Genomic DNA, 24666 nt, shown 5'->3' with positions numbered 1-24666 from the left:
CCCACTTTCAAAGGCCTTGTAGGTTTTGTTCTCTGACATCATTAACAGGGTAACACAATCATGATAACTTCATTAGGACTAATTAGTTTTTCTGTGCTTTATCATATTATTGAGTTTTCATAAAAATAAGAGTAAAAGACTTGTATTTTTTCTTCTGTCATATTCAGTTTGGGACACTGGCAGTTCCAGTGCTGGCTGTCGTTGAGCAGGAATCTTGTCCCAAGGCTTTATAATTTTATCGTCTGTATGTAGATCATTAGAAATACAACACACAAACCCCTCCCCTTTTTTTTTTTTTTGCAGTTTTTTAAAAATTTGTGCCAGAATAGATTCAGTTAGGACCAAAGTTCAGACGCACATGTTGATCCAAGGATCAAAGTCCAACAGGTGACAGGCTGGAACCATGGTGGCAAATCAGTGCTGTTTTATTTTTGTGTTGTGTTTGACTAAGGGACATTCTGTATTGACAGGCCAAATTTGTGTCCGTTCTTTTTTAGACTAATGGTCATTGGAGAGGAATTATTTGCTAATGTAATTACTTTGTGGCATATAATTTTATTGTCTTATAATACATTTTTCAGTATTTGATAGTTTTTAGTTGACTAATATAGGGTGATTCGTTTGAAACATGTCTATTTTTAAAATAGAAATGTCTTTATTGTTTTTACTGATTTTTAAAGGTAATACATGACTATTGTTTAAAATACAAAAAATTTGCAAATGCTTAAAGTAGAAAGTAAAAATATCCCAGGCCCACAGGTAATATAATCACCGTTAAGTTTGGTTGGTCCTTACAAACTTACAATACATATATACATAATACATATACACTACTGTATATATATCTATGTGTGTGTGTGTGTGTGTATATATATATATAATGTTTCAACCATAAATCAGATTATACTATGCATACTTTCTGTAACTTTTTAAAAAATTGATACAGCACTGTTATTTTTCATGGTAATACATATAGATATACTAAGATATTTTTTAACAGCTGTATTGTATTTATTTAACCAGTCTTGAATCCCTAGTTGGTGGGCGTTAGGTTGTTTTCTTTCATTGTGTTGTTATACAGTGAACATCTTTGCACATATATCTGAGGTGCTTATTTATTCTAAGTAATAATTAAATTCCTAGAAGCAGCATTGCTGGTCAAAGGTACGTATGTTTTAAACTATCTATATTGCCAGATTTTCCTGAAGAAAAAGGTTTATGGTTTAGAGAATTTTTACTCCTAACAATGTACGAGAATGCTTGTTTCTTCACAGAAACAGGCTTCTTCTAATTAATGTAATCAGCGTTAATTTAAAAAACTGTCTGACAAATATTTTTTCATAATTTAACTAGCTGCTCCTACATACTAGTTCAGTTCTTGAGGTCTTGATACTAATGTCGGTATACTCTACAAAAATCTTAACTTGCATGTCTTTTGTATGACCAAGAAAAAGAAGAAACTAAATCAAAAACAACTATACTGCAAGAGGTAATTCCTTTGTAAGGGTTAATATTGAAATTGCTACTTAACTCAGTGTAACTTAGAGAAGTTTCCCAGGAGCCCTTAAATCCTTGGTCTCTTTGCTGAGAACTCTTTGGTATGTCTCAGCTTATTATTTATTTTTTAAAAGAATTTATTGGTCTGGAAGAGTGAATTAAATTTCCAGAGAGCCATAAAAGTTGACACTAAACTGCAGTTAAATCCAAAGTTAATTTAATTGCATTGTTGAGTAGCTCAAAATGTGTTTTAAATATAATCCTCATCTTTAAAAAAATCTTGTTTTAAATGAACAGAAAACTCTGATGAGGAAGAAAGTACTTCAGAATCTGAACTTTGGAAGGGCCCACTACCAGAGACAGATGAAAAGTCACAGTAAGTCCTCATATTAATAGATACTGCATGCCCTTAACATCAGTTTAGGAAGCTGTGACCACAGCCATTCTTGATAATAGTTAATGAAAAAACTTAGCGTCGTGAATGTCAATTTAATGCCAGGGACCACCTAGCCTGGTTTATTCCCAACCATTGTTTGACCATAAACAGCAAACTTGTTCAGCTTCCTCTTGGTGAGTAAATCTTTCCTCAGCTTGCCTTAACAGGTGACCCTGTGGTCTTTGCTTAGATTCGTTCAGAGAAGGGCTGTTTACTAGCTTCCAGAGCAGCCTATCCATGATATTCTGATTATCATAAACCTGTATAGGGAAGCGCCTTGAAGATGTATACAGGTGTAAAAGTTTACTTGCCAACACTCACCGTAGACCCCATAGGCGGATACCTCAGTGCCTGCATTGTTCTCTGCTGTGGGTTGGAAGAGCTGTCTGGACGTGGGCTGGAGTGTTATGAGCTCCTGTCGTGTACTGGGATGTTCACCACTTGAATTTTATCTTTTGAAAGATGATAAAATAATACCTACTGCATAGACTTTATTATGAAGATTTAATGAAATAAAGATTGTAAAGTACCTGATACAATACCTACAAATATAGTAAGTGCTCAATAAATGTTAGTCCCATTTTGTTAGTCCTGAGGCATATTGGTTCATAATAGGAAGAGACCTGTTGAAGCAATCATAATTCACTAATTTAAGCTGATTACAAAACATCTTGCTAATTATATGGTATGTTCTCAGTGTTTTTCGGGTATGTTGGAAAGAAGTTTTTTTAACAAGATTATTTTTTTTCTGTGACTTTAACCTTTTTTTTCCCCAGCCAAATAAAGAATTCTAAAATATGTGGTCATTATAGATCAGATTATAAAAAAGTTGTTGCTATAAATAAAATAAGGCTATCCTAGTTAAACTGTTGACTAAACTTAACTGTATAACTTCCCCTTGAAGAGCTTTACAGCTGAAAATGACAGAATAGGTCTTAGAGTCAACTCACCTTTTTAGACAATAAAGATACAGGAATGAGTAAATCCTAAGAAGGCTTTTATAATCCAAAACTCTTTGCAACCTTAAAAAACTTGACATTGATCAAATACTGAACATCTGAGTCCACACAGATTCAGCTAATTTTGTATATTTAGGTTCTTACTACCATTTTAAAAATTCTGCATTTTGCTGTCATGCTGAGGAAAAGGGACAGTAGCATGGGGAATACCAAATTGCAGATAATTCTTAAATCAGCTTTATCTGATTCTGTAATTAATTTTTTTTTAATTTGAACATGGTTGTGATGGCTTTATGCATTCACCATGATCTAAAACCAAATGATGGAGTCCCATTGTGAATCTCTGATCTAAAAGAACATTTTCTAAAGGGACTGGTAGACTGAACTTGACTGTCCAGCTTGATTCCCTGTTCCCAGACAGAAGAAAAGCAACTGTGCATACATTTAATCCTTACAGCAGCCCTCTGAGGAGATGAGACGTTCTCCATTTTACAGATAAGGAAACTGAGCCCAGAGAAGTTAAGTAACTTGCTCATCCAGCTAACAAGTGACAGAGCTTGGACTTAGACACGGTCTGACTTGAAAACCTTTGCTCTTTCCCCTGTACCACTTTGGCTCCTAGCACTAATATTTATTTAGTACTTTACAATTTTCATAGTATTTTAACACATTATAAAAGAAGATCTCCTTTCAGAGTTCTGTTCTTTGTCTTAAACACAATCTTTACTGCTTATATAAATACATATTTATTGTTCTCAGAGTAATAAAAATCTGTAGCCTAAGCAGATTTTCCCCATTCCTAGGAGTAAGATTTGTATTTTTCCTTAAAATAGTTTCCTTTTCAATCATTTCTTGATCAGAACATAATTTGAAATGAGAATGAACAGAGAAGTTATAAAGTCAACCAAAATAGTCAAGAGAAGCAATGACGTTTCACAAAGTACTTTAAAATCTTAGGTAATAAATACATTTAGGGAGAGGTGCCAACACATAAAACATTTTAAATTCAATCAATCTGGGTATAGTTATGATTATTCTAGAGGCTAAGAATTATTCGACAGCTGAATTATGAAATACAATGATATACAGAAGAATCAGCAAATATGTTGAAATAAAATATTTTATTTTTATTAATCTCATATAATGTATTACCTAGTAGGTTTTTCCTCTAATTATTGATTTTAATCAATATGTATACTTTTTCTTTTAAATAGGGAAGAAGAATTTGATGAGTATTTTCAAGATTTATTTCTGTGAGATGGAAGAAAGAAGCCGACATTCCTTAATGTGCAAGTATACTTTGAAACTCTTCGCAGAAGTTTTATCTACAAGTTGTAGCTTGAGTGGTTTGTCTTTGGAAATAAAAATCCAGCTACTCTGAGGATGTCAGATGCTTTGGAAGTTTTTTAGTTCTATGGGAGACACTTTTCCCATCCCTTATATATCTTTTTAATTGCTTAAAGGATGGAGCTAGTACCCTGTACAGAGATTCCATTGTTCCTATATTTTGTAGGGTTTTTTTATTGATTCATATTTATCTTTCCTTGCCTCAATTAATTGAAATTATTAGGATTATTTGGGCCTCACAAAAATTATAAAGTAGATTAAGTATGTCTTCAACTTGTTTTTTTTGTGTGTGAAGAGATCAGCCCTGAGCTAACGTCTGCCAATCCTCCTCTTTTTTTCTGAGGAAGACTGGCCCTGGGCTACGATCCATGCCCATCTTTCTCCACTTTGTATGGGACTCCGCCACAGCATGGCCTGACAAGCAGTGCGTCGGTGCGTGCCCGGGATCGGGACCGGCAAACCCCGGGCCGCCGCAGCAGAGTGCATGCACTTAACTGCTTGCGCCACTGGGCAGGCCCCTGTCTTCAGCTTCTTTACTTTCCTTTGATACACTGTCAGCCCTCTTGTAAGCACCTGTTTTCCCATTACCACCTGTTTCTAGCTGCCCTTTTTTTTCTTAGTTTAACTTTCTCTTGCTTCCTTTTCACCTCTGCCACTTAAGGGAGTTTATCATAACCGATTTGACTTCCCAGTGTGTAGGTAATTTATTATAGCGTAAATTATACCACAGGGGGCCAGATGAGGTCCCAGTAGTCGAAAACAGAGGATGTGTTCACAAAAGTTGACTCTCCAACAGAGATTATGCAATCAGATAATTTAATTGAATAATACTGTGTGCATAGAGCTTGTCTCAGATACAGTTATGCAAATATGGATATACTTACATGCAGGGATATATTATAAATCATTAACTTCGTAATTTGGGGTCTCTACCCCCAAGAGTCAGTGGATGTGCTTCAGGAGATCTAAGCACTCCTAAAGTCTATGTGTAAACTTCTGTGATTATGTGTGTTTTTGGGGGAAAGAGTCCATAGTTTTCATAAAATATTCAAAAGTATTTATTTTTTTAAAAAAGGTAAGACCCATTTTTTTAGAGAGCAAAGAGATGGATCGAGGAGAAGATGCGTGATTTGTGAATAAAAGAGAGGACCTGTAAAATGATCATAGTGTTCCAATTATTTTGTTGAAAATACACTATTTTAAATGACTTAAACATGGAGTGATAGGCATTAAACTGCAAAATAAGTAATTTAGTATCTTATTTTTAAATGGTTAGTATCAGAGATTTTCCTTTTATTAAATAGTTGTTATTCATTAATTCAACAAATATCTATCAGGCTTCTGTTATGGGTGAGGCACTGTGCTGGACGTTGCTACAGAGGAACTATCTAGGAAACACTTATGCAGTCATTTCTACTGTCAGAAGACAGTACATCAGCATTGGTTTTTCATGTTAAACATGGTTTGAAAGTCCCCTCATTTAAAGAAATGTCTTTTTCATGTCACTACTTATAACAAATAAAAAGGATTGTGATTTCTGGGGAAAAAGTGTTGAAATGTCTGACAGCAAAAGCAATATAGTAATCGAATATATGTAGCTAAAACACTTTTATGATAAAAATACACTCATAGTTTAGTGGTCATCAGAAAACAGAATTCCTGCAAAATTAAATGATGACTAGGAAGAATAGCTAAAGATCCTTTTAATATAGATCTATATATTTGGTATTGCAAGTATGGTTTATGGACATCAAGTTCATTTATAAAGTTCATTTAGATCATTATATATAATCACAACACTTAATCCATTCGTACACAGAGGCAGATAATGGGAATCATATTTTTAAGAAGTCTTTGACAAGGCCTCAAGATGATGAGTTTAAAGATTAATTCGCCAAAATACCTACTCAAACTTGGCTACAGTGCAGTCAGTGGTGTTCAGCGGACCATTGGCTTGGGATATGAGTTATGCTTTCTTATACTTGCTCTTAAGCAATGTTCCTAATTTTGCAGACCTTCAGTGGTAGCACATCTCCACCCCTCAGTTTGCTTTCTAGTGAATGGGGAGGGGGCAGTTCTTTGAGCTGACCTATATTTGGGGGTCCAAAATTACGTAAGGCTAAAAGAAGAGAGGTTCTCATGCGGTTCCTAAAATAATCCTAGAAGTGGAGTTTCAAAATTATTTTAAGCAATGGAAATAAAGTGTACATGTATCACTTACCCAAGGTGGTGACTTAGCTCTCATTTGGGTGTACATATTGAGTGAGTTTTTTTCTCCCCAACAATATTTTATTAACTTACAGGCACTAGCCACTATGGAAAACAGTATGGAGATTCCTCAAAAAATCAACGATAGAACTACCATATGATCCAGCTATTCCACTGTTGGGTATTTATCCAAAGAACTTGAAAACACCAATTTGCAAAGGTACATGCACCCCTGTGTTCATTACAGCCTTATTCACGATAGCCAAGACTTGGAAGCAACCTAAGTGCCCATCAAGGGACGAATGGATAAAGAAGCTGTGGTATATATACACAATGGAATACTACTCAGCCATAAGAAACGACGAAATCCAGCCATTTGTGACAACATGGATGGACATTGAGGGTATAATGCAAAGTGAAATAAGTCAGAGGGAGAAGGTCAAATACTGTATGATTTCCTTCATTAAGTAGTAGATAATAACAACAATAAACAAACACATAGGGACAGAGATTGGATTGGTGGTTACCAGAGGGGAAGGGGGGAGGGAGGAGGGTGAAAGGGATAATTCGGTACATGTGTGTGGTGATGGGTTGTAATTAGTATTTTGGTGGTGAACATGATGTAGTCCATGCAGAAATAGAAGTACAATGATGTACACCTGAAATTTTTACAATGTTATAAACCAATGTTACTGCAATAAACAAAAAATTAAAAAAAAAAAAAAAAAAAAAAAAAAACACTGTGATAAAATATACATAACATTAAAAAAAAAAAAAAAATCTAAAAATTTAACTTACAGGCACTTCTCATTTGTACCTTTTGTTATGACATTGATTCAAAGTACTATTCATTCATACTTACTGAGCACCTACCTCGTACCAGGCACTACTCTAAGTGCCAGGATAGAGCTATGAGAAAAACAGACAAAAATAGACAAAAAGTCTCTCCTCTTATGGACCTTACATTCTAACATGAGAGGAGCAGTCTTATGATTCGAAGTACTAACTTACTTGTCAAAATATAACAAATGGTGATTTATTTCTTGGCTGCTAAAATTGAACAATATCTCCTGTATAACAAAGCATTTGAGGTTCATAGATCGTCACTTTGATTCATTATAATATAGGTATCTTTTGACAAGAAAATCTACGGCAAAATCTGTGGCATAATTACTATTATTTGGTCTGTTTTTTAATTTGGTCTATGATTATAGAGAAGTAAAGGAAGAAATCTTAAATTTCTCTGATGTTCAGACATGCACCATGTAGTAGAAGTAGTTAATTGTCTTTAGTTTCTCTTGACAAGTCAATAGTTAGAATGCCTGGTAGGTAGTTCTAGTAATCATTTTTTTAAAAGTAACCTCTGTTGAAGTCCTTCAAAATTGCTTTTGATAGTCAAGTTCTCGCATAATCAAATTACGTGCTTCTTAATATTGCGTACTATTTATTAGCTGATTTAACTTGCATTAGGATTATCCAGGTAGTGTCTTATAAATTCATAATTCTTTCAATGAGAAGAATAGTTCTGAACATAAAAAAATATTCTTAGTTACATGTGAAGTAATTGATTTCAGACCTGGGGAGAGGGATGGGCATAGGACAAAGACATAGTTTATAAGCTGCCAAAAGTGGTGTGGTTTTCACCCTTCCATTATCAAGGATGAAAAGTAGAGAAAAGAGATCATAAGCATTTCAGATGGAATTGTATTTGACATCCTTTTTCTTTGTTTTGCTATATATTTACATACATTATACATTCTCTACTGTATTTACTCTGACATTCAGATATGTTGATGAGAGATTTTTGGTTTAGTAAGGGATTTGAGGTATGAATCACAATTATTAATGCTATGGGCTGAATTGTGTCCCCCCTCAAATTCATATGTTGAAATTCAAACCCCCAGTACCTCAGAATGTGACTATTTGGAGATAGGGTGTTTAAAGAGGTAATTAAGGTAAAATGAGGTCATATGAGTGTGGCCTTAATCCAGTAGGACTGTGTCCTCATAAGAAGAGGAGATTAGGACACAGACACACAAGAGGGAAAACCGTGTGAAGACACAGGGAGAAGGTGGCCATCTGCAAGCCAAAAAGAGAGGTCTCAGAAGAAACCAACCCTGCCAACACCTTGGTCTTGGACTTCTAGCCTCCAGAATTGTGAGAAAATAAATTTCTGTTGTTTAAGTCACTCAGTCTGTGGTATTTTGTTATAGTAGCCCTAGAAAATGGATACAATTAACAAGAACTTTTAAAAAAAGAATTGGTGACTAATTTTAGGATTTTATATTTTTAATTTAAAACAAATTGGCACAAAAAAATGCACTTACTTTCATCTTATTTTGCACTTTTGTTGAACTTTATTTTACCCTCAGGGTTTTCAGGCTAGTGGTATATTTTCTCTTGGTTGTCACAAGGGTAGCTTTTCTGAAGGTCCTCTTACTCTGTTAGTGGATGGTTTGCTGAATGCAATTTGCAGATGTTCTTTTGAATGTTTTCTGTTTTTCTTCAGTAGATACAATATTAGAAATTTCGACCAGTTGGACTATTACAACATTAGACATGTTTTGGACTTTTTGTCATCACCACCACTTCCCGAATCTTCTGCAACTAGTAAAAAGGAGAAAAGCAGGATTACTCGGAGTCAGTGGATATGTAGTGTTTTTATTCTAATACTCTCATGATGTTAGTATCAACTTTATAGCCTAATTAATAGTTTTAACATATAGCAAGTACTAAGGGTTTCACCATTTAAAAACTTGAATTCATATTCAGAATTGGTCCATTTAAAAAACAGAATCTAGGGCCGGCCCTGTGGTTCAGCGGTTAGGTGCGTGCGCTCTGCTGCTGGTGGCCCAGGTTCGGATCCTGGGTGCACACTGATGCACCGCTTCTCTGGCCATGCTGAGGCCGCGTCCCACATACAGCAACTAGAAGGATGTGCAACTATGACACAACTATCTACTGGGGCTTTGGGGGATAAAATAAATAAATAAAACTTTAAAAAAAAAACAGAATCTAATAAGTGATTAGCCTGTTAACATCTGTTTCTTAAGAGAGCCACTGAACTACACAGTCTGGGAATCTGAGTTGTTGCTTTGTGCCAGGCACAAATACAAAATAATGTTCCTAGTTTACAGAGAGTTTTCAGTGTAGTAGGAAAAAAAATTCAGAAGTATTTTTTATGCAAATGAAGTACAGAAGATCTGTATCCAATATACTGAAGATTAAAAGCAAATGTCAGGAGCCACTCAAAGGACCTGATACCCTGTTCATCAGAAAATTGAGATAAAGAATAAATTTAATTGTACTAATAAATACCTTTGCTTTTCACTTGCTCAGTAAAAATTACCACTTTTGTTATCTTTTTGAAGTGCAACCCAGGTCTTATCACTTTCCTGTTTAAATCCCGTTAATGATTTCCCCTTGCTCTTCTGGAGGACAAATCCTTAGCAAGGCCTTCAAGGCAACATCCTATCTGGCAGAGCTGCCAGCATTACCAGCGTCGTCTGGTACTTTGCCTCCTTGCTCTCTAGACTCCAACTATACCAGTTTTTAAGTTCTTCAACTGTACCAAGCTATGTCCACTTCAAGGCCTTTGTGCATGTTCTGTTCTTTCCCTTCCTCTCCAACCCCTCCTCCTCTCTTAGGCAAAGCCTCCTGTCTTCAGAGTTTAGCATAAGCCTCCCTCTTTAGGTGAGCCTTCCCCAATGCCCCAGGTACACACCTCATGCTTTCTCTGATAGTGATAGTTAAATAATCAATTCGTCATTTATTGGTTTCATGTCTAGCTCCCCTACCAGATGGTAAGCTCTGTAGTTAAGGACCCCATCTTTTCCCAGGGCTTGTCTAACACAGGGCCTTGTACAGAATAGACACTCAACAAATACAGAAGTGAATGGATATCAAGGAGTCAGAAACTTGTATTTTCATCGTGTTGAAGGACATCCTTAACCTTCTAAGCAAAATACTTTCTCCCTCTCTGAATTTTTTAAAATACCACTAAACACAATAGAACCATCTACAAGGAATGTTGTATCTTCTGTGCTACAAGGCCTTTCCAGATCGAGATGATTTCTTTGTTAAACAACGAGAATTTCTTAAAAAAACCTTTTGAGTGCTGAACTCTCAAGACAAAATAGGAAGTCATGACATTAGCATTCCACTTTCAAGATGACATTTGAGTCATCGGATGAACTAATATTTGATTCTAAGCATCTTAACAGAGGCTTTCTGAAGATAATGTTAAACCTAACAGACTTTAGGAGTAGATAGTTCATCGGGAAAAACAGCACTGTGTGGAGCCATCTGAGGCACGAGCACAGTCTGGGAGTACCAGTCATGTCACCCCTTTCAGCTGGATAGCTTCACTTTACATGTAGGGCTTCCTGAAGTCTGGAAGTGAGGCTGGAGATCTGTAAAACCTCATTATGTAGAGAGGAATATTGAGTTCAGAGAGGTTAAGCAAGTTGTCCAAAGTCTCACAGCTAATGCATAATGTTAGGACTAAAATTGTTTTCTCACCTAACCTGATCCCACTGATTCTGTGGTTTTCATACTATTTCTAAAAACTCAGTATTCTGCAGAGGTATCCCAGGAACCACCTTCTAGGTGGATGAAGTAGCCTAACCCCAACCTCTGCTTCAACTGGACCAGTCAATTGCATCTGGAACTATACATAAGATCTTGTTTGGGGGAAAAAAACATGAAAACCACTAATCAGCTTCTTATAATTACCAGTCTGTGTGCAGTACTGCACGTTTCCAGTTTGCATTCACTTTTTATGCTATTGTGATGTGAAATTAAGCTCAGCCCAACTTCTGGCTACTTTACAAGAAGCAAAAACAAGATTCCATCTAACCTTTTTCGATCGCATTTCCTTCTTCCTGCTTTTTCATCTCCTCTTCAATTACCTTCATCTTTGCATCATACTCATCAGCTAGGGATTTCCATTCCACTCTGTTATTCTCAAGACCACTCAGCATAGGTGTGATTTCTTTGTGAAACCTTGAGAACTCCTACAGAGAACCTTAGGTCAGAAACTACTTAAATCATATCATTGATTTTCAATACTTTTCATATGTATAGAAGGAGATGTAAGGAATTGTTACAGTGCTCAGAGCTGCTGAAATGAGCTTCACTCTGTGCCTTGGGAACTTTCCTGCTGGCCTAAGTAAGTCTGTTCTGTTTGCTCACATCTGAGTTCCTTCACCTTATTCTACCCCTGAATGAGAGATTAGGGAATATCTCAAACTACTTTGGAGAAACAAGGACACCCCTAATGGCTTTCCATGTGGGTGACTTTTTGATTCTGGTTGCAGTTTGAAAGAAAAATCCCCATCCAGATGATTATATACTTCACTCCAATATCAATTGCTTTACTTACCTTATATACGAAAGTACAAACAAAATCAATAAATCCAACTTGAAGTTTAGGTAGTTCATCTTTTTTGTTTCTGTCCATCATAGGCTAGAAAGAGAAACAAATCCTTTAAAGATAGATTTCTAAGATTCAGTGAACAAAATAGACTGATCTGTAGTGATAATTTGTAAAAAGTAGTGCATTTTTATCTCAAGGTTTTTACAATCGGTTGTTGCTGCAGCACTGTTCTCTCCAGATCTCCTTGTTCCCAAAATTCATTTGCAACCATAAGTGCTACCTGCAAATGAGAAAGACTTGGTTCATGAAAGTGACTTATTAAGAGAGAATAGGCATTTTATTACTATGAGTGACATGTAAGGATACAGTTTATAGTACGGTTTCTACTGGATGTGTGTTGCTTTCACACCATTGTAAAGTGGAACCATCATTAAGTCGGGGACCATCCATATATCTGCATGTGCGCATGCACACACAGATTAGAACACAACTTTATGTGATTACAGCATGAGGATATTTGAGGGTTAATTTGTATAGTTTTAAAAAACCCAATATCTATCAAGTTTATTGAACATCTGCTAGCTGCCTTACACTGGCGTGAGCCAGGCTTGCCAAGAGGAATAAGATGTGGCCTTTTTTTTAAGATGCTCTCAGTCTAGTGAAGACAGTCATGTAAACAATGTAAGTGCTGTAACAGTAATAGTATGAAGTGCTACGGATCAAGGAGAATGGAGTCAGGATAAGAGATGATAATAGGAGCCTAGAGTGTGAGGTAGTGACATGGGAGAGAGTGATGGGAAATAAACCAGAGAGGGTGAGAAGGACAGGTAGTGACAGGTCATGTGAGCTTTGCTGGGAAGTTTGAACTTGATTGTCTAGGCCAGTGGTTCTCCTTCCTTGAGCCCTAGGGTTCCTCTAGAGTGCACTAGTAGCCCAAGAGGGTGGAGGCCAAGAGAGATACAAGCTGAAGTAATTTTGCTCTTTTCTCTTTTATAAAGTGATCTTTGTGCAACTTCTTGTAGGGGAAAAATGGGCTTTTCTTCATTTAAAGAAAGGTTGAAAACCTCCAGCAATGGGGAGTTTAGAAGGCTTTTTAGTGGTGGAGTGGCTGAGCAGAGCTCTATTTATAAACAGTCCCAGCAGCAGTTCAGAGGAAGGTTGGGGAGATAATGGTGAGAGAGGATCACTTAGGAGGCTGCCACCACAGCTGTGATGAAAGAGGAGGAAAGCCTGAACTAAGGTGGTAGCGAGGGTGAGGGACAGGACTGGCTTTGAAATGGGGGAGACGGACTCAAGCAAGACCTCAGGTTTCTGGCTTGAGTGATTGTGTAAAGACTAGAGGAGGAAGAGCAGGCATGTCAAGTGAAAGCAGCACATGTTTGGTTTTGGCCTTGATGGTTCTAATTATTCTGTCTTTACAGATACAACTCACATTCATAGTTGAAGCCAGTCAATTCTGGCCTCTCTTCTGCTTAGGGTTATCCCTAGAAGTTACTGAGGGAAAAGGAGAAGCCTCTTTCATCCAATTAGTAAGAAATCAAGTGGTAAACTAGTGGCTGCCCACTCTCACTCCCCAAGGTTGGGGAAGAACTCCCTGGGAGGGCATCCTGAACTCACAGCCGGTGCCTCCTGATAACTGACAGCACACTGACGCAGAGATGGTAGGAGCAAAACCACCCTTGATGGAGGAAAGCACTAATGATTCATCCTTGTCTTGTGCTGATTTATCTCCTCTATTAAAAACTCAGACATTCCCTAAATAATTTTATATAAACTTTTTACAGCCTGTTCAATGATAAGGAATTCTTTCCAGAAAGCATTTTTTTCCAAGGTTCCTTCTATTGGCCTGTTGTGGGGCATCACCAAATGACTTTTTATCTTATTGATGTTTGTGAGCTCTCGAAAGCTATTTGCCTTTCTTCATTAGCAGAAACCCAACAGGGAACATTTTATTTTTGTCTTAACTTCTCAAATTCCTTTTTTCTTCTTTTAAATTATAAACCAATTGTTTGAGAGTTGTCGACAAGTCCAGGGTAATGAAAGATAGTTGCTTACAAAATACATAGCCATATAATTGATAGTAATAATAAAATTCTGAGGTTGCCAGATACCTTCATGTTCACTTTTCCATGGGACCTAGACAGTACCTGAGAGTGTGACAGAAAAGGACACATAACTGTACTTGCCTGACTTTGTACCTCCCAGGGCTTGGTTATAGCTGACAAGTCACACGCCGTCATCATCATTGCCCTTTGGAAGAAAACAAAAATTGTTAAAATAGAAATCTGAAATGAGTTATTTTTGCCAGAAGAGGAATAAAATTCTGACTACTCACATGATAATCTCTTTTTTGGTTGGGTCAATGGTTACGTATTTGATGGCCTCGTCTTCAGTTTCCATTTTTTCACAAGCATCAACAATCTTTTGAAACATGGTTCTCTTCCTAAAAAAGATACAGCTGTGCAACAATTTTAGCATATAAAACCCGAGATAAAAAGCTATCTTTAATATGTGCTCTTCAGATTTCATGTTCTCGCTTTGCATCAAATCCACATAGTGGATCTAAGGGGTCAGGGGATAGGAGAAGAGGGAATGACTGGGTAACCTTGGATAGAAAGGGTTTAAGACAGACAACGCACAAGTCATAAAGGGAAAAAATTGATAAGGTTGGATACAGCAAAATTAAAAGTTACATATGACAAAAGAGGTCATAATATAAAGGCCACAGGCTGTGATAAGATATTATAATGCCTAAAACAAAAAAAAAATTAGAACCCAAGATATATGAAAAGATGCTCAATCTCACTGGTAAACAAGAAAATACAAATTTGAACAACAACAAGATAACATCTCATACTCAGATTAACAAAATAAATAAATAGATTTAAATGTGCCCAGATCAAGAGTAATCTAGATACAGGATAACAGGAATGTGAACACTGCTGCTGGGAGTTTAAATTGGCACAACCAGTCAGGAGTGCAGTTTTGCTATGTGGTATAAAATGGAAGATATGCAAACCCTACTGCAATCCCATTTCTGGGTATGTACTTTAGAGAAACTCTCATATATATATACAAGGATAGACAATGCAGTATTGTAGGCAATGAAGAAAAATTGGAAATAATCTAAATGTCCATGAATAGAAGAATGGCTAAGTTAATTATGGTATAATCATACAGTTGAATGTACAGTTAAAATGAGTGAACTGGATCTCCATTTACCACCAAGGTAAATCTTTAAAACATAACATTGCGTGAAAAAAGCAAGTTGCAGAAAGGTATGTATAGTCTGATACCATTTATGGAAAATTTTAAAACACATGTAGTACCATACAAACACATGGGTCGAAAGAATGAACACACATCAACGTGAGGACGGTGACATCTGTGCGGGAGAAAAAGGGATTTTTCATGGTGGCGGGGATGGGATGCCTCAATTGCATCACTTTTTTCCTCCTTAGGATGGGCACAGATGTTAGCTCAGGACCAATCTTTCTTACAATAAAGAGGGACTTAAGACAGATGTGGCAAAATCTTAGCATTTGTTGAATCTGGGTTATGGATATTTGGATATCAATTATATTATTCTAAGTATCTGTCTTCATGTTTGAAGTATGTAATAATTAAATTTTTATTTAAGAAGGATCAGAGAGGCACAATTTGATACTGCCCATCCAGGTCATTAAATATTTGGATCCTATAACTAGTTCACCCTGTTCTAATCTATTTTCAGCAAGCAACTTTATAGTTCACTGACAAGAAAATGTACAGAAGCTTGGAGTATCTGGTCTCCTTGGTAATTATTAGTATTATAAATAGGCTGGCGCTCTGCTGTATATAACTCAGAATTTTGTGAGTTTGGTTAACGTGCATCAGTATCACCAAGATTTTTCAGCTCCAGATTCTGGCAGGATCAAGTATCTGAGTCTGCAACTCTAAATACGAGCCTCTGAACCACGATGAATTCACCAGGACAAATAGCCCCCTTGTGTGGTTTTGTGGCGTCACTCTTCTGACAATGCACCAACTCGCTGCATATTCTTCAATTCAAACTTCTTCAGATAACAAACTAAATAATATTAGGGGGCTTCGCTTTTTAAAATATGTTTCCAGATGTCTAGTAAATTCACTATCAAGCATCTTGAGGGTATTCTATTGATAATCCAAAAGGAAAATGAATAAATGCCTTTTAACTGTAATGCAATGGATCGTTTATGGAAGGCAGAACCACACAAAGTATAAGGGAGTTCTGTACTTACTTGAAATATAAAGCCAGGTCAGTTGCTATTATTGCAACTTCAAACAAATGAATAACTGTTTCAAACTGGCGTTTATTTAGGTTCTGGAAGATGTTTAAACTCTGTAAGATGAAAATTCACAAAGTGCAATCATTAATTTGCCTTGGATTCAACAAACAAACCAAACTATGCTTAACAAAATAAAGATTATTCTAATACAGAGAGAAGAAAAACTAGGTCTTTCTCACTTTTTTTTGCTTTCAGTTTTCTCTCTTGGGTTAAGTTACCTCTCTACTGTACTTTGAGTAAGGTAATTTAAACTATAAAAAGAGATACTATTAGCAAATATTCATGTAATCAATGTATAGGCTTTTGGAGTAAATAAAAGTGTTTTCTTCCAGGACCATTTAAAAAAATAACAATAGATTGTTAGACATGTTGAATCATCCACCAGATAATTTCAGAGCAATTATAGAAACCGTTGGAAAACTTTTAGAACCTGCAAATTACACTAGTACTCATGTGTACATAGGAAGAAATGATGAAATCCTTCCAAGTTGTTCTTAAATGTTTTCTTGCAATTATATTTTACAAAGACTTAACCAGACGTTTCTTCAAAGAGTTGCCCACTAATAATCTCTTCACATATGGGTCAGCTTCATTTCTTAGTGGTCTAGAAAATGAGAGTCTAAATCTGGGAGTGGTTTTTAAAAGGTCTGATATTTCAAATAGACCATTTTAGGCATACAGGCCAAAGGACAGATGTATAGTGTTTTTCCAAATGAGCTTGACAGTTATGAAATACAGAAAAATTCCACTGGAAAGAAAAAAGAAATAGTCTATTAACCTATGTAGAGATAGAGGCAGCAAAATGTAGAAAAGAATACTGGACTAAGCACTAAATAATAATAGCAAACATTCACATAATGCTTACTACTTACTAGGCACTGTTCTAAGCGCTTTATGAATACTCTTAACCTCACAACAAGCCACAGCACAGAGAGGTTAAGTAACTTGCTCAAGGTTAAACAGCTAGTACACGGCAGAGTTGGTGTCTAAGCCAATACAGCAACGGCACTACACTGCCTCTCAATGAGGAGCCCAAGTTCAGTTCCCAGTGTCACCACTTGGTAGTTGAATAATCCTGGACACATCACTTAACATCTATGAGTATTTGTTTTCTCAGATGGGGATCATAACAGCTGCCCTGCTAACTGCCTAGCGCTTAGTCTATGACCATTAAATATTTGTGGAATGTTGACTCAAATGAGACGATAACTGGGAATGCATTTCAAAACTATAAATTGCTAGGAAATTTAATTATCGCTGTGTCGTTATTATTGTTATATAAAGTTTTGAGGCTAGCTCCAGGTTAAAATAGAATTGCAAACCCAAGACCAAATATGGCTCTCTGTCATTCCAGGAGACTGAAATATTAGAAAGGAAGAAATGGACAAGAACTCAAGTTTTAGATGCCATACTATATATTATACAAACCTCCATTTAAGTCATCTTTTTTTAACAACTTTTTAAACAACAGGACAAGAAAGATGGTATTTTACACAGCTGATATAAATAATAGAAAGGGAAGCTGTGATATTTTTAGTTCAGGGGCCGGCCCTGTGGTGTAGTGGTTAAGTTCGTGCTCTGCGCTTCGGCGGCCTGAGGTTCACAGGTTTGGATCCCAGGCGCAGACCTACGCACTGCTTATCAAGCCATGCTATGGTGGCATCCCTAGTATAAAATAGAGGAAGATGGGTGCAGATGTTAGCTCAGGACGAATCTTCCTCAGCAGAAAGAGGAGGATTGGTGACAGATGTTAGCTCAGGCTAATCTTTCTTGCCAAAATAAATAAACAAAGTAATGGGTTCATAACAGCAACTATAGTTAGTCTTTTTAGATGGATAGAATGAAAAAAAATGGCTGTTGAACACTCCAAATTAAAATAAAAAGAAAGCTTGTCTAGATCAAACCCAATTTCCTTCTTGAGACACTTCACAGCAGCCCCTTAGGCATAATCTGTGAACCAAATCTGGATACAGGTTATTTTCAACCGGGGCTGGATTGGCCAGGAAGAAGGAAGAGTAAGTGAGGCATTTGCAATTTTAATCCCACTTAACCTGCCCCTGATTGTGGTACAATGGTGGCCTTCCTTTGGACTGGTGGTGACCAAGTAGCATATTTACATCAGTGAGTAACTGCCTTGTCCACTGATGTACATTGTTATGTTCCAAAAGTAATGAGTATTATGTGATTCAACACATATACTTTGTAGATCCAGTAATGCTTCAAGTCATCCTTGATGACAGCACTAGGGGAAAAAGTGGGGGGTACGTGTGGAAATGCCTTAAACTTCTAGACAAATTAATATTAATAGCACATGAAGTCATTTTAATACTTGTATTCTGAAAATTTGCTAAGAGTAGATCTCAGGTGTTCTCAACACACAAACAGAAAAAGGTAACAATGTGAGGAGATGGATTTGTTAATTAGCTTGACTGTAGTAATCATTTCACTATGTATTTGCGTATCAAAACATCATGTTGTACACCTTAAATATGTGTAATTTAAAAAAATAAAAAGTTTATAAAAAAGAACCAAATAAAAACAGAGGGGAGGGCGGCAAAACAGGCTGCTGAATTTAAATAAATAATCCCTTAGGATAGACCTTGCCTCTAGCAAGTGTCAGATTGTACAGAGTACATAATCTACAACCATTGATCAAATAAATCAATACTTATTTTTTTATGCACCAGTTATTTTAATGCATGTTGCTTATATTTGTAAACCTGGATACCTGTTGCTATTTGCTAAATATATGTGTGTCAGAGAGAAAAAGCTATATATAGAGATATAAAAATAAAAATGACTAATACTTTTTTACTCCCAAGTCATACCTTTTTCCAATCCAAAATAATAAAACAACTGTATTAAAACTGACAGATTGTCAAAAGGTCTTTCACTTTACAAAGTAAATCAATATTGGATTTAAAAAAAGATGAATAAACCGGGGTCCACCTGGTGGCACAGCGGTTAAGTGCGCGTGCTCCACTTCAGCGGCCTGAGGGTTTGCAGGTTTGGAGCCCAGGCGCGCACTGACGCACCGCTTGTCAAGCCATGCTGTGGCGGCGTCCCATATAAAGTGGAGGAAGATGGGCACAGATGTTAGCCCAGGGCCAGTCTTCCTCAGCAAAAAAGAGAGGAGGATTGGCAGATGTTAGCTCAGGGCTGATCGTCCTCACAAAAACAAAAAAAAAGATGAATAATGACATACCTTTAAAATTGGTAAAATTAGGAAAACAGTGTACATTCACCTTTTCAGTACTGCTTCCTTTGTTGATAGCACAATATACCTGAATTTCACTCTTACCTTTTTTTATCACTCATTTTCACTTTGGTCTAAAAACACGTACAAGTCTCCTAATTGAAAAACCCTTTCTTAATTCTATATTTATTTATATGTTCTCTTTTCTTCCTTTCACAGCTAAGGTTCTTAAAAGAAGAGCTTCTAAGTGGTTTCTTTTTAAGCTATGGATAAGGAGTCACATAAAAGACCCTGCTTTTGTTTTGTATTAGTTGCTAGAAAGCTCTTGACTAAATTTGAGGCCCGTGTCTAATAAATGTTTTTACCCCACTATACACATTTTTGGCACATTTTGGGAATTTACCATATTTCATCTTATTTTTCCATTAGCCCTTGTTTTCTTTTTCTTTAATGTTTTATGTATTTTTGGAAGCTCCATTAAATCCTTTTTGGACAAAATTGAGGATTTCTTTTAAACACATACACACGCATGCAAATTTTTTTTTAAGTAAGCAAAGGCCAAAGTGATCTTTCAGTTAGACCAAGAGGTCTTAGGATGTGGACAGCACACGGGGAAGTAAGGATGTCCCTTGAGGACCCAGTTTGACACCACAGAACAGCAGCAGAGGAGGAGCTGATGGAAAAGCTACGCTGATAGACATTTGTATTGACAACCACCACTTGGTCTCCTAGGCCCAAGAGAAGCCCGCGGGTGACAAGGAGGGAGGGAAGGCAGGCAGGCAGCAATGGCCAGATCCCAACACAGAGAGCCCGTAGCTTCGTGGGCTTTGCTCAACATGAGCGTTGACAGCTTCTGGAAAGCCAAAATCAAAGAGGTGTGCTCCCCAGACAAAAGAAATAGAATTGGGAGAGAGTGTTTGAGATAATAAACAGGAAGCTCAGGGTTTCCTCAGCTCATTCCTGCCCTTCTCCCACGGTATTCTTCAGCAGATAGCTGGTTCCATTAAGGGACGAGTAATTTTCAAAAGGGAACAGCTAAAACCTCTGCAAAACACCACAAGAACACAAAAGAATCTATAGACTCATGCAATTCCAACCAAAATACCAACAGGTTTGTGTGTGTGTGTGTATGTTTGTAAACTGACAAACTGATTTTAAAATTCATATGGAAGTGCAAAGAGTTAATAAAAGCCAACGCAGGTTAATAAAAGCCGAGGCCATCTTGAAGGAGAGCAAAGCTGGAGAATTTATACTATAAGACATTAAGACTTATTACAAAGCTATAGCAATAAGATAACAGTATTGACAAAGGAGAAACAAACTGATCAGTGGAACAGAACGGAGAGTGCAGAAACAGAGTCACACCCATAGTTACCTGATTTATGACAAAAGTAGCACTGAAGTGTAGTGGAAAAAGAGTGGCCTTTTTGTGTGTGTGTGTGTGTGTGTGAGGAATATCAGCCCTGAGCTAACATCCATGCTAATCCTCCTCTTTTTGCTGAGGAAGACCGGCTCTGAGCTAACATCTATTGCCAATCCTCCTCCTTTTTTTCCCCAAAGCCCCAGTCGATAGTTGTATGTCATAGCTGCACATCCTTCTAGTTGCTGTATGTGGGACATGGCCTCAGCATGGCCGGAGAAGCGGTGCGTTGGTGCGCGCCCGGGATCCGAACCTGGGCCGCCAGTAGCGGAGCGCGCACACTTAACTGCTAAGCCACAGGGTCGGCCCAAGAGTGGCCTTTTAAATAAATGATGCTGGGTCCACACGGAAAGAAAAATGTTATTTTGATCTCTATCTCACACCATGTATAAAGATAAATTGTAAAAGGATTGTGGATCTAAATGAGAAAGGTGGAACAATACTGCTTTTACAGAAAAATATCTTTGTGACCTCGAGTAGCAAAGATTTTTTAAGAGGGAAAAAAAAGAGCTAGTCTTAAACAAGTTGATCAAATGGACTATATTAAAATTAAGAACTTCTGTTCACCAAAATCCACCGTTAAGTGGGTAAAAAGGCAACTCAGAGAGAGAAGATATTTGCAATACACATATCCAACAAAAGATATGTAAACCAGAATATATAAAGAATTCCTACAAGTTAAGTTGAAAGCAAAGTCAAGCCACCCAAAAAAGAGAATATCAAAAGGCCAATAAACATATGAACTATAGCGCTTATGTATTGATCAATGCTATTTGATTTGATACAGGTTAAATTTGATGCAATATCACTGCATTCCCTAATGACTAAAATGAGAAAGATGGAAGGTACCAAGTTTTAGAGAGGATGTAGAGCAACTGGAACTAACTGTTGATAGGAACATACGTTAGTACAACCATGTGGAAAACTGTTTGTCAGTATCCACTAAAGCTGAATATATGCATACCTATGGCCAAGCAATTCTATTCCCAAGAATATGGCAGAAATGCATGCATGTGTTCATGAAAAGACACGTACTAGATAGTCATAGCAGCACTATACATAATAGCCCTGAACCAGAAAATGTCTTTCCCTAGTTGACTGAATAAACAAATGTAGTGTATTCATACACACACACTCCCCACTCCAAACTTTAAGAAAAAACAAAGGAAGAAAGGAACACAAATAAAAGGCAGATGAAAAACATATCAAAGGAAATATCCAATGAAATGTGAAAAATTCACACCAATACTTCTGCATTGTCTCAAAAACTCAAGAATTCAAAGAGGATATTGTCGGATAAAAATAGTAAAATAAAAAATGAACTAGTGAAGCTCAGTACTAGAATGAAAAAAAAATGAAACTGAAAATAAAAGCATTATAATTGATGAAATTCACATTAAAAGCTACTCAGAATAAACAACTGAAATTTTGGGAGACATAGTCCATAAGATTGAAGAAATTAAACAAAACAAAATGGAAAAGAAGAAATATATAAAAATGGCATAAAGAATAAAATAGATATGAAGGGCAAAGGAGATTCAACATATACATAATTGATGTTCCCAATCTATTAGAAAAATGTTTAAAGATACAATGAAAGAAAACTTTCCTGAAATTAAAAAAAAAAAAAAGAATCTATGGATCACAAGTGTCACCCATAATCAGGAAAAAAATCAAAGCGGAACGATCAACATGAAGGCATTCAGGTGAAGTTACTAAAATGTGAAGAATAAAGAATCATATGAGCATCCATGCAGAAAAGCAATACATGCTAGGGAGAAAATCAGACTGCCCGTATATACCCATTAATGCCAGAAGACATTGGAACAATGTCCTCCTATTTCTGAGAAAAAGAAAGTATGACCCAAAACCTTTACATCCTGCCAAGCTGACCTTCAAAAACAAATGTAACAGATATTCTTAATCATGTACTTAGATTAGCCTCTCCTGGAAAAACTATCAGATGACAAAAATCTAGCCAATCGAGATGTGAATCAAAATAAAATACACAGGAGTGGAGAAGCCGTGATAAAAGGACTAATGATAAGTATTGGGCCCATTTAAAAGTAGAATTAGGAATAAACAATTGTGGAAATTACAGAGCAAAATGTGAATTTTATAAATACTGGTAATGGTAAGAAATACTAATGATTATAAATACCTTACAAAACAGAGGTGGAGATGTGAGAAGAAGTAAAAGCATTCTAATTGTTTCATGTTTCAAAGCAGGGAGTTAGATAGTGTAAAGTCAACATATACAGTCTAAAAATATCAAATGTTTAAATGTTCAGCTATAGTTTTTCATAATTTCTCATAGTCCTTTGTTATTCATTTTAGAGGGCTCTTTAAGAACTAATATCCCTTGTGATAAAGACAGTTACCTGAAGTTCTGCAATTCCTTCTATTTCCAAAATGTTTCTTCTGCTAAATTCAAGTAAAAATTACATATATTTTAAGATAAATGGAATACTACTCAGCAATGAAAAGGAATGAATCACTGATATATACAACAACACAGACAAATCTCAAAACTATTACACAACATGAAAGAAGGCAGCATGGAAGAGTATTTATTGTAGGATTGTCTTTATGTAAAATTTAGAAAATTCAAACTAATCTATAGTGACTAAGAGCATTTCAATGGTTGCTTAGGGCTGGGAACAGAGAGAGGCATGGACTGCAAAGGGGCACGAGGAATCATTTGGGGTGATAGAAACATTCTGTATCTTGATTGTGGTGGTGCTTTTCCAGATGTATAAAACTAACAACTCATAGAATTGTACACAGTAAAGGGATGCAGTTTATTGTACACGTATTATACTTCAATAAAGTTGATTAAAAAAACATAACTCTGACTTAAAAAAATAGCTTGGATAGTATGATCCCATTTTTCTAAAATAGTTTCTCTCCATCCTGCCTGTATATATTCACAGGGTGGCTGCAATGAAGTTCATCAAAGGTTAATGAAGTATCTGTTTCTTTTTTTTTATTTATTTTTTCCCCCAAAGCCCCAGTAGATAGTTGTATGTCACAGCTGCACATCCTTCTAGTTGCTGTACTTGGGACGCAGCCTCAGCATGGCCGGAGAAGCAGTGCGTTGGTGCGCGCCCGGGATCCGAACCCGGGCCGCCAGCAGCAGAGCACGCACACTTAACCGCCAAGCCACGGGGCCGGCCCTCTGTTTCTGAGTGATAGGATTTGAAGTGATTTTTTTATATTTGTCTTTGAAATTGTTCCTACTGCTTGAATTTTTATCGTGGGTATGTATAATTTTTACAAAAATTGTTGTCATTAATTAAAAAATATAGAAGTATATAATATTCCATTTGTTTTCCTGAGGTTTGTGCTGAAAATATGATGTAGAGACAGGTGCACCAGAGCAGGAGAGGAGGCCCCTGTCCCAGCCCCGTTCCATCTGGGTGCCCACTTGCTCAGCTGGTTTCACTTGCTCACAGAAAGAGTCTATTTTTGTTCTCCCCCTACTATTAAAATGGCAATAAAAATATAAATTCTGTGTAGCACACGAAAATAGGCAGAAATGGCTCTAATTCATTCTGATTAGGGCTCTCAGGTGAGGTGAGGCCAGAGAAAGCACAGGCGGTTCTAGTCTTCGGGGTGGTACCCGCCACGCCCCTAAGGGAACATTGCCAACACGTTCCTGGCTCACTCGTGACCATACACAAGATATTAAATTTCTTCTTCATGCCTTCTTTTTATAAGATGGAGTTGGTATGACAAAACATAAAATTTTCGTGACCTTCATAAAGAAGTGTCTTGAATAATAAACGGGTTCTGTTATTTATGCTGAGCAATTTATTTTGTCATTTCTACGGTACATTATAGCATTAAAATTTACACTCTTACAAATTTGACTAACAAGGGTTTTCCATCTGTTCACAGGTTAAAGGGTTGTTTTCTG

General features: G+C 36.7%; 2 protein-coding genes across 7 annotated transcripts in view; one reads left to right on the top strand and one right to left on the bottom strand.

Moving 5' to 3' along the window:
- Positions 1-6945, top strand: part of LOC101399812 (protein FRA10AC1) — a 33304-nt gene extending 26359 nt beyond the window's left edge. For 3 of the 5 annotated variants that reach the window (XM_087432287.1, XM_014785552.2, XM_004427849.3), the window contains 2 exons: positions 1795-1873; positions 4107-4281. In XM_087432287.1, the coding sequence (XP_087288413.1) occupies positions 1795-1873; positions 4107-4273 (246 nt within the window). In that variant the 3' untranslated portion in view covers positions 4274-4281. Of the gene's footprint in view, positions 1-1794; positions 1874-4106; positions 4282-6542 lie in introns of those variants that run through there. The other 2 variants (XM_087432288.1, XM_087432289.1) reach the window with 2 other exon arrangements.
- Positions 6946-8988: 2043 nt separating this feature from the next.
- The window catches only part of PDE6C (phosphodiesterase 6C), a 51115-nt gene continuing 35437 nt past the window's right edge, over positions 8989-24666 (bottom strand). The window contains exons 16-22 of one of the 2 annotated variants that reach the window (XM_087432286.1): positions 16084-16184; positions 14160-14282; positions 14011-14074; positions 12030-12104; positions 11831-11914; positions 11306-11462; positions 8989-9054 (exon numbers count right to left, since the gene is read on the bottom strand). In XM_087432286.1, coding sequence (XP_087288412.1) covers positions 8993-9054; positions 11306-11462; positions 11831-11914; positions 12030-12104; positions 14011-14074; positions 14160-14282; positions 16084-16184 — 666 coding nt within the window. In that variant the 3' untranslated portion in view covers positions 8989-8992. The remainder of the gene's footprint in view (positions 9055-11305; positions 11463-11830; positions 11915-12029; positions 12105-14010; positions 14075-14159; positions 14283-16083; positions 16185-24666) is intronic. The other variant, XM_004427848.3, reaches the window with a different exon arrangement.

The sequence above is a fragment of the Ceratotherium simum genome, chromosome 6, assembly GCF_057802395.1.
Source record: "Ceratotherium simum simum isolate JZ-2026a chromosome 6, ASM5780239v1, whole genome shotgun sequence".
Classification (NCBI taxonomy): Eukaryota; Metazoa; Chordata; class Mammalia; order Perissodactyla; family Rhinocerotidae; genus Ceratotherium; species Ceratotherium simum.
This window is presented reverse-complemented; position numbering and strand designations above follow the sequence as displayed.